General features: G+C 30.0%; 6 protein-coding genes across 6 annotated transcripts, besides 6 other annotated features; 1 reads left to right on the forward strand and 5 right to left on the reverse strand.

The window, feature by feature from the left end:
• Positions 1-480: 480 nt before the first annotated feature.
• Positions 481-1485, reverse strand: TVAGG3_0270900 (DNA/RNA polymerase superfamily; the record flags this gene model as incomplete). The annotated part of the gene is made up of 1 exon (XM_051228625.1): positions 481-1485. The coding sequence occupies one exon, from the start codon at positions 1483-1485 to the stop codon at positions 481-483; it is 1005 nt and encodes a 334-aa protein (XP_051098355.1).
• Positions 1486-3777: 2292 nt separating this feature from the next.
• Positions 3778-4271: a mobile genetic element.
• Positions 4272-4526: 255 nt separating this feature from the next.
• Positions 4527-5618: a mobile genetic element.
• Positions 5619-5982: 364 nt separating this feature from the next.
• Positions 5983-6750, reverse strand: TVAGG3_0270930 (uncharacterized protein; the record flags this gene model as incomplete). The annotated part of the gene is made up of 1 exon (XM_001307472.1): positions 6195-6701. One exon carries the CDS (start codon positions 6699-6701, stop codon positions 6195-6197), a length of 507 nt encoding a protein of 168 aa, XP_001307473.1.
• A 486-nt stretch (positions 6751-7236) lies between these two features.
• On the reverse strand, positions 7237-7488 carry TVAGG3_0270940 (uncharacterized protein; the record flags this gene model as incomplete). Its single annotated transcript, XM_001307473.1, has 1 exon — positions 7237-7488. One exon carries the CDS (start codon positions 7486-7488, stop codon positions 7237-7239), a length of 252 nt encoding a protein of 83 aa, XP_001307474.1.
• Positions 7489-7652: 164 nt separating this feature from the next.
• TVAGG3_0270950 (regulation of ARF protein signal transduction) lies at positions 7653-8820 on the reverse strand (the record flags this gene model as incomplete). The annotated part of the gene is made up of 1 exon (XM_001307474.1): positions 7726-8799. The coding sequence occupies one exon, from the start codon at positions 8797-8799 to the stop codon at positions 7726-7728; it is 1074 nt and encodes a 357-aa protein (XP_001307475.1).
• A 1126-nt stretch (positions 8821-9946) lies between these two features.
• Positions 9947-9984: a mobile genetic element.
• Positions 9947-9984: a terminal%2Cinverted (terminal inverted repeat of Banshee-A3 transposon ID:TVAGG3_0270960).
• Positions 9985-10237: 253 nt separating this feature from the next.
• Positions 10238-10274: a mobile genetic element.
• Positions 10238-10274: a terminal%2Cinverted (terminal inverted repeat of Banshee-A3 transposon ID:TVAGG3_0270970).
• A 1290-nt stretch (positions 10275-11564) lies between these two features.
• Positions 11565-12050, forward strand: TVAGG3_0270980 (uncharacterized protein; the record flags this gene model as incomplete). The annotated part of the gene is made up of 1 exon (XM_001307475.1): positions 11565-12050. The coding sequence occupies one exon, from the start codon at positions 11565-11567 to the stop codon at positions 12048-12050; it is 486 nt and encodes a 161-aa protein (XP_001307476.1).
• A 192-nt stretch (positions 12051-12242) lies between these two features.
• TVAGG3_0270990 (basic amino acid transmembrane export protein, SEVEN transmembrane protein 1-related family) lies at positions 12243-13297 on the reverse strand (the record flags this gene model as incomplete). Its single annotated transcript, XM_001307476.1, has 1 exon — positions 12345-13214. The coding sequence occupies one exon, from the start codon at positions 13212-13214 to the stop codon at positions 12345-12347; it is 870 nt and encodes a 289-aa protein (XP_001307477.1).
• Positions 13298-16154: the final 2857 nt, after the last annotated feature.

Here is a 16154-nt window from a genome sequence, read left to right on the forward strand (position 1 = left end):
TCGCCAGCGATTGCCCAATAAGATGAATCAGTATCACCTTCAATGAAATGAAAACGATTAACATTCATGCATTTATACATAAAATCATAAATGAAAACCAAATACCAGTATTTTGCGTTATCTAAAGTGAAGAATGCCTCTTGTAAACATGTATCACATCTATAAAATCTATCTTTAAGCATCACTTGATACGTATCTTCACCTATCTATCTTATGTTTTTAAACTTATTGACATACATGCAACGCGTGCCTTCTGTGCATTCATTATTTTAGTCTTTGCGTAATTTTGTGTATTCATTGCATCGTAACCATATGATCCATTAAGTGAAATCTTGCAAAATAAACTTTTTCCTTTATTTCCTTCTAATTCAGCCTTTTGTCTTTCGTTCATAAATTCGTTCGCAAATTCATTAAAGCAAGTGTTTTTCGTAAATGTTAAAATTGATTGAATATCATCAATGATAAAATGAAATCTGTCTATTAGATACCAAAGATAATAAGAGAGAAAATGGTTTGATATTGGTTGTGTGTTGATGCTAACTGAGTTAATTTTCTCTGTTTCTGGTCAACTGGTAGATTGTTTGATTTCATGTAATTATACATAAAACTGCCAATTGTTTTTTCATCTGTGATAATATCTAAGTTTCTTATTATTGGTAAAAAGTTTATGTAATCATTAATGTATTTTTCATCAATGTGACCCTTTACTTCAGCCACGAATAAAGTATTTTTCTTCTTAATAATTCCCAGTGCTTTTGCTTTCTTTGTTGCTGTATCACAAATGATAACACCATTCAATCTTCCCGGCATATACATTTTATGGTCAGTATATTGAATGAAATCATGAGGATTAGATGAAAATGATGAAGGATATAATGAATTAAAGTCAACTCCAACGAAATGAGTCATAATGTTGGTGGTGTCCTCATTTGATACAGTTTTAGTTTCTGGACTATATGAAAGTTTATTAATGTGCGTGATTCCTTTAAGATTAACACGATGTTGAACATTTGATAGACCACCAGTAATTCCATTACGGAGAATGTGATAAGCTTCAACCGAATCTAAAGTCATTGGTAAATTATTTTTTAATGCATAATTTCTTAAATTGATTCTTAAACGTTGAACATCTTCATCTTTATTTGATTTTACGACATTGCAATAACAACACATTAACTGACAATTTTCTTTGGTATGTGGTTTTTCATTATCGATTCTATCCAATGTTGGTTTATTAGCATATGTAAACGCTTTACCACACATTTTGCATTTAGATGAAAGGATTAAATCGTGATAGTATTGATAGTCATCCATTGAAACATTGTTTTTAGTATCCCTTTCTGCTTTTTCATCTTGTTTCTTATATGATTCAATTTTATATTTCCAATACTTTTTCGTTAATTCAAAACTTGATTCCACATTTTCTTCTTCTGGATATGTTTCGTTAGGATTGAAGTTCTTATATGCTAACGCGTAACGAATCATTGATGCATTCGATGATAAAGAAAGATTATGAAGCATGTCAATTTTATAAACAAATGTTTCTTCGATAATTTTATCAATTGGGTCAATCATAATTTCAACGTCTTTATTGCAATAATGAATAAAATATTCTAATCTATTCTCAAAATTTTTAGCATCATTGAGATATATTTGATAATCTGAATCGGATATTGTTTCTTGAGTTAATGCTGAATAAAATAAATCTTTCGTGAATGGTTCCTTTTTATATAATTCATCTTCGTAATTTTCCCACGTGATGAATTGATAAGGGAAAAAGGATTTAACACGTGATTTATTGTTTCCGAAATCTTGAGTGAATTGGTCTAATGTCCCACCCGCTATATAATTTCTGATGTCAATAAATCTTAATTCATATGGACAGTTTGTTTTCTTTACAATGATTTGCTTAAATTGTGAAGATGAACCCAGCATTGATTTTATTTTCCATTTTGCAGTGTTTAAATCACGAAGAATTAAATTTAAATCAAACTTTCCCGAATTAAAACCTATGATATTCACTTTATTAAATTCTTCATCTAGAAGTTCTTTAAATGCTTCCTTTTGTTTCTCATTTAATGTATGAGACAAAGTCCCCGCCGTTTGGTCCGTTTGCGGCTTCATTAATTCTTCATATTGTTCAATATTTGATTTAGCAACTAATGAACAGGTTGAAAATAAAAACTCAATCCAATCAGAAATAAAAGAATCACTCGAAGTTAAGCAAAAATTCCTCGTAAATGTTTTATCACGGTCTACGACCTCGCCGCTTTGCGGCTTTATTTTGACAGTTGATGATACCATAAATGGTTTTAAGTAAGCGTTCAAAGTTGCACATTCAGAAAGTTGAAGTTCTTCTTTAGTCTCTAATGTTTCGAAGTCAAAAGTAATATAATATCTTGTTGGTTTATAATATTCCTGCAAATTATGTGCTAATAGCCATTGATATATCTTCTGTTTCGTGATATGTGGTGCATATGGTTGTTGTGTGTTTTGCAATTGAACGTCTTGAATTAATCTTCCATTATTTTTCTTTACATTTCTCACAATGTTTTAAAAATCTTCTTTGGTTTTTCCTTTCTGGATCATCACGGATAGAATATACTTCTTCTTTGCAAAAGGGGCAAACTTTATATCCTGTGAGTGCTTCAACGTCTGTAATTCTGTCAGCGTGAAGTTTTCCACATGGACTCTGTGTTAATAAAATATTTACTGTTTCAAATTCTGGATCTATCATTATTGATTCCACTAATGGAAAGTCTACCTTATTTATGTCTACGTCTTCTGGTTGAGGATCACAATAATAAAAATCAATATTAACGTTTAAACATTCTTGCTAACCTCTCACTTTCTGATGAAATGGCAAACCCTTCATATGCATCTATTGCTTCGTTTAAATAACTTCTACGAGTTTTAGGATTAACACCATCAGGAATGTTATAGAAGCGTTTAAATAACCTTCTACCTTCTGCTCTAATTTGATTATCATTCATTTTAGCTGTTCCGTTTTTGTTCATTTATGTAAGAACAAAAAAATTAAAAAATAAATAAAAATAAAGTTTATTTATTTTAAAGTCCGAGACTCAGAGAGTCCAGGGCTAAAGTCCATAAAATGAATTAAGAACACATAAATTTTTATCATCTGCGACGTGACGAATACATTTTAATTTACTCAAGAATGCGTACCCTGATACATTAAATCTAATTCCTGTCTTATTTAATTTCACAACTTTGAAAAGGAATGTATGAATAGCTATAAAATGATGAGATGATGTTTTATGGGTTGCTTCCATTTTTTCTGAAATAAATGAATAAATATAATGTTTATAAGTTTTCATATCTTTTATGTTCTTAATAACGAATGGTATAGACCTTTCAACTTCGTCTTCCTTCGGTGCTGTTCTTTCATATGAAACATTATTGGTATCTTCAATAATGAAACCACAATCGCATAAAATTTTTATGTACCAATTGTTTCTTTTGATATTTTATCTAACAAATCAAAAACTTTATCAACACCTGTACATTTATTTAAATAATAATTTGTGTAAATATCATGGTCTTCTTTCTTAATCGTATTTGTTGCATATGTTACATTTTTCAGTGCTTTTTTGAATTTTTCAGAATCAAGAGGAGGTGAAAGTAGGATACAGGGGTATTCTTCATTATCAATAAATTGTAACTTATGTTTACGAATAAATTTAGTACCTTCTTCTGAAAGTGTTTCGTCTATTTCACCATCTAATAAATTTTGTGTTGATTCTGAGACATAATTTTTATATCTTTCTTCATGAGATTTCTGAACTGCTGATTCTGAAGCTGGATATTCATTAAACCCTCTACTTCATTTTCATTATATTTTTCAACTTCTCTTAATTCCTTAATTTTTTCATCTATTTCATCTCTTATTTTTTCCAGTCTTTCAATTTCATCATATTCATCATCTTTAATCCGTTCTTCATAATATTCAGGGAAAACATCAGGTTCTTTAGGTTTTTCTTCTTCAGATGTGGGATATAAGAAATTTATAACATCATCTTTATTCATTTTTCCATCATAATCAAACTCATTTAAAAACTCCGCGAATTTTTGACAATTTCTTAAATAATATTTACTAACCTCATAACCCGCTTCCTCTAATATATCCTTTATTTCCTCATTTGTGAATCCCAATTTTTTAACGTCGTTAGTCTTGACACTCATTTTCATACAAATTAAAAAAATAAATTATTCAAAAATGTAAGACATGAATTTTTAAAGTTTATTTTTAAAAAATTTTTTTATTTTTTTATTTCATTATGTATGGGTTGAGTGTAAATGTCTTACAATTTTGAAAATTTTTTAAATCTTGATTTATTCAAAAACGTAAGAATAAAAACCGTAAGAATCATACATTTTTTACTTCATATGTTAAAAAAAATGATACAAAATCGCTCGATATTGTATGAATTCTTACGTTTACAAAAAAAGTCACAAAACCCTCAACATATACTACTTAAAATGTTTAAAGTTGATGGATTCAAAATGAGTGTGGGACAAACTATCCAGTGTCACTTTTTATTAACCTTATTTAAAAAAATTAATAAAATAATAATAAAAAATTATTTGAATCTTTTACATTAATTGTTTCTTTTTTAAAAGTACCTTTAAAGTACAATAAACAAGATTTGAATCTATTGATCCTTGTTGCAAACTTGAATATATTGCTTCAAGCATTTTTGAGAGTAGCCCATGCTAGCTTTTATCTCTTCTTGGATACCAAACTGGAGGAGCTCCATAGTGTTGAATATCACGGGCTCCATACAACAAATTGAATAAGGTATTTCAAAATTTGAAGGAAATGGTCCATCATTGAATGTAGTGGCCAGGAATTGAATGACATACAGATAGTTTGAGGAAATTTGTTATAAATTATAATATAATTGAAGAATTAATTATCAAAACAAGTCTAAGAGCCATTTGTCAGATTTTCCCGAAATGCAAGGTTAAGATTTTAGCAGCGACTAACTTTGAGTGTACATATATAATTGTTATACTGAGTACTTTCTATCTGTGTTACTTATTTGAGTCTAAGAGCCATTTGTCAGATTTTCCCGAAATGCAAGGTTAAGATTTTAGCAGCGACTAACTTTGAGTGTACATATATAATTGTTATACTGAGTACTTTCTATCTGTGTTACTTATTTGAGTCTAAGAGCCATTTGTCAGATTTTCCCGAAATGCAAGGTTAAGATTTTAGCAGCGACTAACTTTGAGTGTACATATATAATTGTTATACTGAGTACTTTCTATCTGTGTTACTTATTTGAGTCTAAGAGCCATTTGTCAGATTTTCCCGAAATGCAAGGTTAAGATTTTAGCAGCGACTAACTTTGAGTGTACATATATAATTGTTATACTGAGTACTTTCTATCTGTGTTACTTATTTGAGTCTAAGAGTCATTTCTACCATAGAACTAGATATTGTCTCTCATTAAATATATATAACTGTAAACTGCTTAATTCATTTATCTATTTAGATAAAATTATATTTATATAAGATTTCATGTTATTATTTCATCTTTATTATTTTTTTTTATTCCTTTGAAAAGTGACACTGGATAGTTTGTCCCTTTCTCGATTCAAAATTTCAAAAATAAAAGGAGTGATTAGTTTGAAATCTATTCCTCAATCAAGAATCACCTCATTAATGAAAATTGATGATTTAACAAAAAGAATAGAAGAGATTGAAGAAAGAATGAATCAAATAATTGATTTCATAAATTCAAATAATCATTAGCTTATTTTGGCTTTCATATTCATTTAATAATTCACAATCTTCATTTTTAAATTGAAGTTTAACCCATTCAGGATTTAAACAATGTTTAATTAATCGCGGAATATCTGACATCATCTATATATAGCTTCTTTTATAAAAGATAAAAAATAAATTATTTTAAAATTAATGTTAATTTTTTAATGATTTATAAATCTTGATTTATTCAAAAACGTAAGAATAAAAACCGTAAGAATCATATATTTTTTATTTCATATGTTAAAAAAAATGATATAAAATCGCTCGATATTGTATGAATTCTTACGTTTACAAAAAAAGTCACACAACCCGTCATATCATACTACTAATAAAAAATTTAAAATATTGTAAAATATTATAACAGCTGTATTTAAAGCAGGCATTTTTACATTTTATTAGTTTAGAGTTTTAACATTGCGAAGTTCAATTTATCAATTGGAAGCCAGTTCTCTTCTTTTCCGGCAACAGAAACAAGAGAATCCATAGCAGCAAGGACACGAGCCTTTGGAGCTAACTCGAGGCTTGTGAATGGGCCTGTAATACCTTCTTCGTTCTTTACGTTCCATTTCATTTCAAGAATATCGCCAATACGGCCTGCACTGATGCCAAGGAATACCCAGTCGCGTTCGAAGATATCAACTTCGCCACGAGCGTAAAGTTCAGAAATATATTTAGCAGCATCATCAAGATTGCCATTGTTAGCCTTAACTCTCTTAAGGAAATCAAGGCACTTCTCTCCTGGAAGCATGGAATCAAAGACATGTTGATAAAGTTCGTTAAAACCGAGTTGTTCAAGCTCTGGATGGAGTGGCGGTGGTTCAACTGATTCCTTTTCCTCAACAGCGCCTGGGAAGGCGAATGGGAACATTCCAGCTAACGTTGGGTCAATCTTGGGGGCCTCTGTCATTATATTTTTTTGAAAAAAATTTTGTCCGACAACATATGTTCGATTATCCATTCAATTTGTATCGTGTTCATTTCACAAAATTTTTCATACAAAATTCGCAGACTTTTTTACTTTCAAAAATGCTTCACTGGTAACTACTCGGCATAGCAATATTAGTTTATATAGTCGTTTTACTTATACCAATGTTTTTTATTCAATTTGAAATGTAATCTGAATATAGGATAAATCTGCAAAAGGAACTGGGATCTCAAGCACATTGAAGCTATCTTCATAGCTTCAAAACCGAATAATTTCTAATAATAAATATTTCGAACAAATATTTGATGAAAATAGATCAATCCACTAGTGACTATCTAAAATTTCATAACAAATGAATTATCCAAGCTGTTAATGGAAAAATGTCGAACATTTTTCTAAAATCAGCAAATATGCTTCAGAAGAGGCTAAACGAAGAACTGTTAATTCTTATTTTAACTATCTAACTTGAGTCAGCATTAACGAGCTTTGAAAACAATAATATTAAATCAATTTCTGATTAAAAGTCAGAAGGATCTGGCAAATCATCTGGATGGATACTGGATTTAGAAGCAGACTCATAATAATTTCTTCTGGATCCTTCCGATTCTATAATCTTTTGTCCTACTAATCTTGGTGGATTTTCTGTATTCGGAATGACCTCTTCTGGGGCATTGGGATAGTCTGTGTGACAAGAAACACTATTATTTTGATGATAATGGAGCATGAAATCCTGGATTGAGCGATACCCTTTCGGAATAAGATTTTCCATTTTCGATAAAATACTTTCACAGTCCCAGTAAATTATCTTGCTTATCCTAAAGCAATCGCGAAAACTTGATTTTAAGATCATATTTACCATGCAAATTAAAATTCCGGTAAATGAGAGTTAGTCAAAAACGATCAGGAGTTAAAAAACGGAAATTATTTCGTATATAAGACAAAAACTTCTAAAAAATTTATTCAAAATTCAAACAACAGATAAATAAATAAAAAACAGCAAAAAATGTTAAATCTGAACAACTTCAGATTCCGCATCAGTTCCAGACATTGTTGGATCGACTGAATTTCTTCCCATATGAGCGCTGGATTGGTTATTAAAGTTAGAATAAACAACAGATTGGCGAATTCTATAGAACCATTTATGATAGTCTCCATCTCTAACCTCTAAGAATATACGCTTAACTCCGCCAATTCTTGTTGGGCGGCGCTTTTGGAATTTAACGTATTGTATTTCTCTTGTTCCTGCATCAATAAGTATTCTATGCTTTTCGGGATCATGTTCGGTAATTTGAACGTCTGTAAGCTGAATAATTCCTAAAGGATCAGTGTCGTTACCTGCCTTTGGGAAATAGTACAAGCAAGAATTTGTAAGAACGAAAAAGTGCTGCGTCCAATAGCTTCTCCAAGAATCCTGCTTTTTGGCTAGCCACCCTTTAATTTCTGGGGCGCATAATGCAAGCGTTACTCTAGATTTTCCGCTATACATAAATTCGTGCTCTTTTATATCGTTGTACATTGCGACGAGTTCCATATCTGAAATACTTTCCTGATTTAAGCAACCTCGAATATTACTTATGAAATTAATCGGAGTCATTCTTCGAAGAATATTCGGACTGTGCAAATCTGTATTTAGCATGACTACAGAAACCGCTAAAATATTAGCCGAGTTGAAATCTAACTTTGTATCTGTGTTCTGCTCACAATAAATTTCTGCAAAAATGGTTAAACACTGATCTATTGCATTAGACTCTTGTGGAAGTTGCATTCTTCCAGAAAGAGCGACGCGCATCGATTCTAAAAATGGTTTTCTGAGATCCAATTCTCTGAAATAGCATCGTAAAATTTCCGCATTTTCTGGTTTTGATAGGTATTCGCCTATTTTCGTTCCCTCTAATCCGTTCATCATATGCATAATGTGCGCAATTGACTGTGGAGATCTATCTGCACCTAATACCGAAACAAGGTGTAAAATTCCAGTTATAGGTCGGACATTAAATCTATATACTGCATCCCTGAGCTCGTCCTCACGGGCGATTTCGGCCTCAAGGCTTGACACTGATTGGTTATTATTCAGTGCCATGCATTACCTTAGCGGTTTCCCTCAAAAACCGGATTTTGGGAATTTCCAAATGTTGACTGCTGTCTGTCTTTTTGGTATATAGGTTGGAATTAATTTGTTCATTAATGTAGATCATTAAACGCAAATAATGTTTATTCTCCTTTGGAAGCAATTAACCTTAAATTTAACAAAAACAGAAAATATTAAAGCTTGTTATACCGGTATTAGGAATATTAGAAAACTTACCCACATTTTCGGCCGTTTTATATTCAAATTTGAGATGATGGAAAAGCCATGATGCAAATAAGGAAATTAAATCAAGAACCAACATTTTCGACTTCGCTCTAGTGTTACCTATGATGTGTACATAATAGGAAAGAAGTTTGAAAATCGAAGAAAAAATTATTCAATCAGGCCGGAAAAAAGATATTAGGATCTCGAAATAAATATTGCAAACAATCTTGAAAATTCCTAGAATAAACCAAAATCCATATTATAGAAAGATATAATGAAAAATTTCATATTGGAACTGGACAATAACATCATTGATGCTGTTACTGTGCAAATATATCACAAATCCGATGATTTTGAATCAAAAGTAGAACAAAAACATAAAATATGATTTAGTCTATCAATTTTCGTATGGCACTGGATCCATTCATCTCTGCTTATTGATTTTCGTTTCTTGATACAGGCATATTTATTTAAAGCAAGAAATATTAAAAAGCAAAACCCAATTTAGAGACCCAGTGAAAGTGTTGAAATATATAAGCTGCTGGACAAGCGCCACAGATTCGATGAAGATAAGTAATTATTCAGATCGAACAAACCATGCTTACTTTATTTGATCTATCGGCACTGCACACCGATAGAATTAATACGTTATTAAAAGTAACTAACCTTTGATAACAGATCCAAACTCTTTAGAAAGCATTTTATATAAATCAAATCCTTTAGAATTCAATTTTTAAATTTCTTTCATTTTTCTTCTGTTAAAATGCTATTTAAATATAGTAAGGGTTTCGTTTTGCGAAAAAACGTACAATACGCAATTTCGCTAAAAAAACATTTAGCTAGCAATTTGACTCCACTCAAGACGTCACTTTTTTAATTTTGCGGTATCATATTTTTGGAAAATCTTTATGAATATTATATAAAAAGTCTCTTTTGTTGTAAACAGAAATTCATCAAAAGTGACACCTCAGAAAAGCTAAAATATTGAATTTTTGGAACTTTTGATAGAGCACGTTTTTAAATATTAATTAAAGTAAATGTATATTTTGTAAAGATTCTTTTTAATAAAAAAATAAAATTTTTCAGAAGATTTCATTCTATATGCCTATGAAAAGTACTCTCAAAACTAACTTTTTCCTAATTATAATTAAATCTAGAATATTGTATTATGCTTAGTATTATTTCATTTTTCTCATTCAATTTAGAATTTACAAATGTCAAAAAATTGAGAGCTGTCACTTTTGATGAATTTCTGTTTATTACAATATTTCATATTTTTATCGATTTTTGAGTTTTTGCGAAAAGTATTCAATTATTTTTGCTATTTGGTCGGATAAATGTCAGATTTGCGACATTTTCTGATATGATATTCAGATTCTACGTTGATAATAATGCTTATAGAACCCTCTTGCTATTGTGTCAAAATTGCGAAACCGATAGCAAAAATATCTCGCAATATCGAAATTGAGATATTGAGTGAATTATGCATTATAGAGATTAAAAATCTGATTTGTGAAAACATCTCATCAGTTTCTAGCTAATTCAAAAATCTTAATATCTTATTCGATTAAAATGAAAAGGGAATAGTTTCATTATGCTTTAAATGACAGCCTTATAATCTAATCATAGTTTTCGCTCAATATGCAGCATTTTTTTTCGAAATCTATGGTCAATATCCTAAATACTGATTGCTTTGCATTCATATCTCTTACATTTTCTATACCCACATCACTATTCATTGCTATTCCTATCTTTTTCATTTTTGTTTGTTTCTCATAATTTCTCAAAAAACATGATAACTTGATATTTGTAAATATCATACTTTATAACGTAAATAAGAACTTGACCTATTAAGAAAAGCAGTAATGAAAAGAAAATCTGAAATTCATAAAAATTACAAGTTTCTGATGACAATTAGCTTAATTAAACCAGGTACAAGATTATATAATTGTATTTTCTATCCAATTATACATATAATATCTTATCCAGAAAAAATAACTTGATCAATACCAAATGATTTTTTAACTAGTAAATAAAGTATTTTCTTTACACACACATTGTATATCATAGTTTTTTTTTGTTTCGCAAAACATCCAAAACAAATATGCTATAAAAGTGACAATTTTAGCAAAACGAAACCCTTAAATATAGTATTCATGGACTTATCCCTTCATCAAAATATAATCTTCGAATAAACTTATGAAAAGCTGGTTTAGCTGTTTCAAAACTTCTTTCTTTTCAAATTGAATATTGTGTATTTTTCACATTATCGAATTTGAATTTAATTACTTTTCATAAAGATTTGATTAAACCTAACATTTATGAAGAAGTTTAACGCCATTCAATTTTCAAATGCAACAACTTTTCTCAGAAAAAAATTGGATAAAGAAAATATGATAAGAAACATAATACATAATTCAAATTTTAAATATCAAATTTTACACTGAAGTAAGCAAAATTTCAATGAACCTTATATATTAGTGCTTCCAAATATAAATATTCTTTAAAACTCAAAGAAAAAATTTTGGAAAGTTTACAAATTCTTAGTGATTATGTTGTTGTTATATTATTTGTTTGTTTTGGCAAGCTCTGCTCCAAAACGAACGAGACCACCTCCAACACCAACAAGGTCAATAAATACACTTCCCATTAAAATATCAGGCTTTATTATCATACCAATTGTTATTATCGTCGCTATTATTGGAACAGTTCTATTTTTCCTAATTCAGAAAGGAATTCTTAAGTTTAAGCCGAAAATTCCTCGCGAGCAAACTTATCAAGAAATGCCACCAGAAGTTATTACAGAAACTAATGATTTGGTGCCACTTGTTCCAATCACAAGAACCGAAGTTATACCTCTTCTACAAAATGTAGATGATTATAGTTATTCATATTCATATTATTATTATGAGGAGGAAGAAGAAGATTACTATGACGATGATGAACAAACAATATTAGTTCGATTACGACCTGAACAGGACTCGTCTTCATCATCTGACTCTTTGATCTCATTAGCCAAAGTCACATGTGATCTTTAACTCCTTTTACCATTTATATTACACTTTTGTTTGTATTGTAAATATTATTTGTATGTTGTCATTTCCCATATACTATTATAACATTTAATATTTCACATGATGAGTCGTAAAAAAAATTATGGTATGCTATTAGAAAAGAGTAGCCACTACACTATCAAGGCCATACATAGATAAAAAGAATGTCATCATAATATTTATTTTAGTCTAATAAAACTATTTTAAATTTGTATCCAAGAAGAAGCGCCTGAGACACAAAATGAATATAGGGATTGCTGAATAAAAGGATTCAGACAATTAAAGTTCAGGAATATAACGAGCTTCATCAAAATTCTCTTCAAGCTCTGGATTAACATCGGAATCGTTCTTTTGGGTATTTCCACCTGTAGAAAGACCAAATGCACACATCTGTATCAAAAAGATTATGTCGCATAAGCATGGCCCGCCAGCACCGAAGATCCAAGGCATTTGATTCCAAGCAAACTGAGCACTAGTATCTTTGATGAATAAGGATATTAAATATGTACTGTTGCCTGAAATTGACAAGATTACATAAAATGGACTGAGATCGCCGACGGTTTTCATTTGAAAGTTCTTAATAACTTGAGGAATTCTTGAGGAAATGTAAATACATGCTGAAATCCATCCGAATATAGTTCCGAGGAGTTCAATCTTTGAATAAGGATGTGCGTAGTCAACTGCAGCTAATACAGCAGCAGTTGCAACTCCTGCTACTGCTGGTGCCACAATATTATCGCTTCCATCAGAAATATCTGAAATATCTTTGCTGTTTTTATCTTTATCTTTAAATTGGTCAACACAACATTCAACGTAACAGCAACGATAGTATACGTATTGAGAAACAAGGATTCCATCAAGAATGCAATAAATTATGGATTGGATGATCTGAATGAAAAGGCCACCATTAATAAAAAGGCCAATTAAAGAAAAGATGTTACCGGAGAAGAGCAAGCTGAAGAAGAATGGACTTTGTCCGTCAACGCGCTTTGTCTTGCAGTTTTGGATGTATTGTGGAGTAGAAGAAACAAGCCAGATGCAATTTGAGAACATACCGACACCAAAGCTCCATTTATCTCTTGGCGTTACGACACACTCTCCGAAAGCAGATTTAATCCACTTAATATAGCCAGGAGCACACTCGCTCATTCAATTGTTATGATTTCAAAGGATTGAATATGGTCGATTAAATCTGTGAAATACTTGTAAATCCTATATGTCTGTAAGCCAACAACATCGGATTTTTAACTGGGACGTTTTGTAAAAATATAATTGTAAAGTTATCAATGAATTTCTCCTCAATTCAATGATGGTTTGAGCGGAAAAGCAGTTTAATTTCTAATAACTTCGTAGTATTTTTGGAGCATGATAAATAATCATAGTGGTTCAAAGATGTTATCTTAGGGGGTAAAAAAGGGGTCCATTACCCCTTACTTTTATTTGAAAAGTCTGATTCAATTCTTATCGAAAAAAAATTTTTGCATCGTTGAAAATGCTTATTTTTAATTTATACACTCTTCATTCATTGTATATTCGAAACCAAACAAATTTGTTGACTTTTACAGCAAGAAAAATCTTTTTCATCTGTTTTTATAAGTTATTGCACATTCATAATTTAAAATATAACACATTATATTTTTGCAAACTAGTTAAGATATGATTGAAGGATTTGTGTGTATTTTGGATATGAGTATTTTTATTTTTTTAAAATAGACTGCTGAGGAATTGCAGTTAATAATATGTTCATATGTCTAGCATAGTGTACATTATATTTTTAATTTCTGACTCATAAGGAATTTTGAACGATGATTAGTTGATATATTCCGTATATAACCTAAATTATTTAGTATATGTGTCTATGCATGTAAGTTTTCAATCATAATTGGGCAATGAAATACTTTTCTGTCTCAATCAAGGTTGCTTCACAAAATTGAGAAGAAATTATAACGATGACGTAAATTTATTTGACTTCGTAATTCTAAAACTATCAATTAATCTGGATCAGTATTCTTTCTTGGATTTTTCAACTTCATGGATAAATTTTCATGAGTGATGGAATTTCGATCAGACTTAATCCATCGCCGAAGCCGCATTTCGATACATTTTTCGGAACCGGCACACCATTCTTTTACCCTGGAGAAAAGATATCTGGCTCTATCCGAAGAGGACCTGGAGAGTCTCAATTTCTATCGTTCTGATTTGTAAACTTTTTTACAAAAATTCGACCTGAGCAAAGTTCGATCAGGGGAAAACAAACTCTATTAGATTATCATAAAATTTATCCCAGCAATATTAATTAGCACAAAGCAAAGTTTTATATATTAGTTGTTACAGCTCATATTATTCTACATTAACTTATAATATTTAGCAATTAAAGTCAACATGCTTATTTTCATGTTCAACGATATGCATTCGCTTATACAAAAAGAACCATTATGGAATTCATCCTGAATTTAACTTTTCAGGTTTGGACTATCGCATATCTCCTACTCAGACCTTCTTTTATCCCAAAACGTAGAGATACATTTGACAGGATTCATGCGACTATTAACATATCAAAAGGACTAGTTACTGCTAATTGCCAATTTTTTTTTACAAATTTAATAAAAATTCGTTATTTGTCAAAATCTCTTGAAAGTATGATATTTTTGATATGTTGCAGAAAATGATATACCATACTCTCAGATTTTGCTAAAATCAATGTTTAAGAAAATACAATATATTTATCATTTGAGATGATACTAATTTGAGACCTTCTATTAAAATGTTTGTTGTTTTAAGTTTTATTCATATCAAAATCATATTGCTTTTTTCTATATTTATTTTGGAATATTTAAAAGCATGATATTTTGGATTCTATCATTCATTATTGGATATCTTATCTTATATAAGTATCATATAGAGGCATATTGTCCCAAAATATTTAAAAATATAAAATATTAAAATTTTGAAAATCTCATCATTATAACTTCAAAGCATATACGAAGATATAGTTCCACTAATACAAGTTAAATGTTTATATCTTATTGTAAAATATTACCCAGAGAAGTGAAAAAGATTGGTGCAAAATATGTTAAAATAAAAAATCTATCCGTCGTAATTTGAACCATTTCCTTCTGAAATAAAAAATTTTTGATAATGCAAGTATTTCTTCATTGAGCTCATATAGAACCAAAAAGGGATCAAACTATATCATAACACATAATATAACTGTATATCTATGATATGGAATGTGAATTCTATTGCTCAATTTCGTAAAAAGCAGTTTTAAATCAAATTTTTGAGAAAATTATTTTTTAAACCGAACAAACCTCTCAAAATGGCTCTGAAATCTTCTTAGATTTATATCTCAATTTTGGCCATTAGCAGCTCAATGAAAATTTGATATTATATAATATGATATATGTCCTTTATAATATCTTTTTTCCAGCCATTTTTAAAAAATTGAGACACTCCTGGTCCTCTCTATCCGATATCGAACAAAAGAACCAGGTCAAATTTTAAAACATAAAGGAATCGAGGTTAAGCTATGTTGTTGTATTTACAAATTAAAAGTCCTTCAAGAAACAAGAGAACTATCTAAACTATACTTAACAGACCCAAAACAACCATCCGGCCAGATTGCATCTCCGTTTTCATTATCATTTGACTTTACAGCAACATATGATTACCAACCTAGTTATTTAGGACGCAAATATAGTTACACATACGTAATTGTTGCAACGGTTAATAGAACATTTTTCCCTATTGAGGCCTCGGCATTCTTTTTAATAGTTAATCCACTATATGACGTATCATTTAAATCAGATCTTTGCTTTACTATTAACAATAAAGATTTTTGTGCAAAATTTATTGCCAAAAACGACAAATTTTCAAACAATTCTATCATCAATGCCAAGCTGATAGTAGAAAAATCCGGAATATCAGGAATTGAAAAGGCATTTTTACAATTAATTGCTATCGAGACGTATAACAATATCGTTACTAGAGATGTAATTGATGAATACCAAATAATGGATGGCTGTCCATTAGCAAATATAGAAATTCCTATATTTTTAGATTTAAGAAAATTCAAATTATGGAGTACTC

Source organism: Trichomonas vaginalis, chromosome V (assembly GCF_026262505.1).
Source record: "Trichomonas vaginalis G3 chromosome V, whole genome shotgun sequence".
NCBI classification, from domain to species: domain Eukaryota; phylum Parabasalia; order Trichomonadida; family Trichomonadidae; genus Trichomonas; species Trichomonas vaginalis.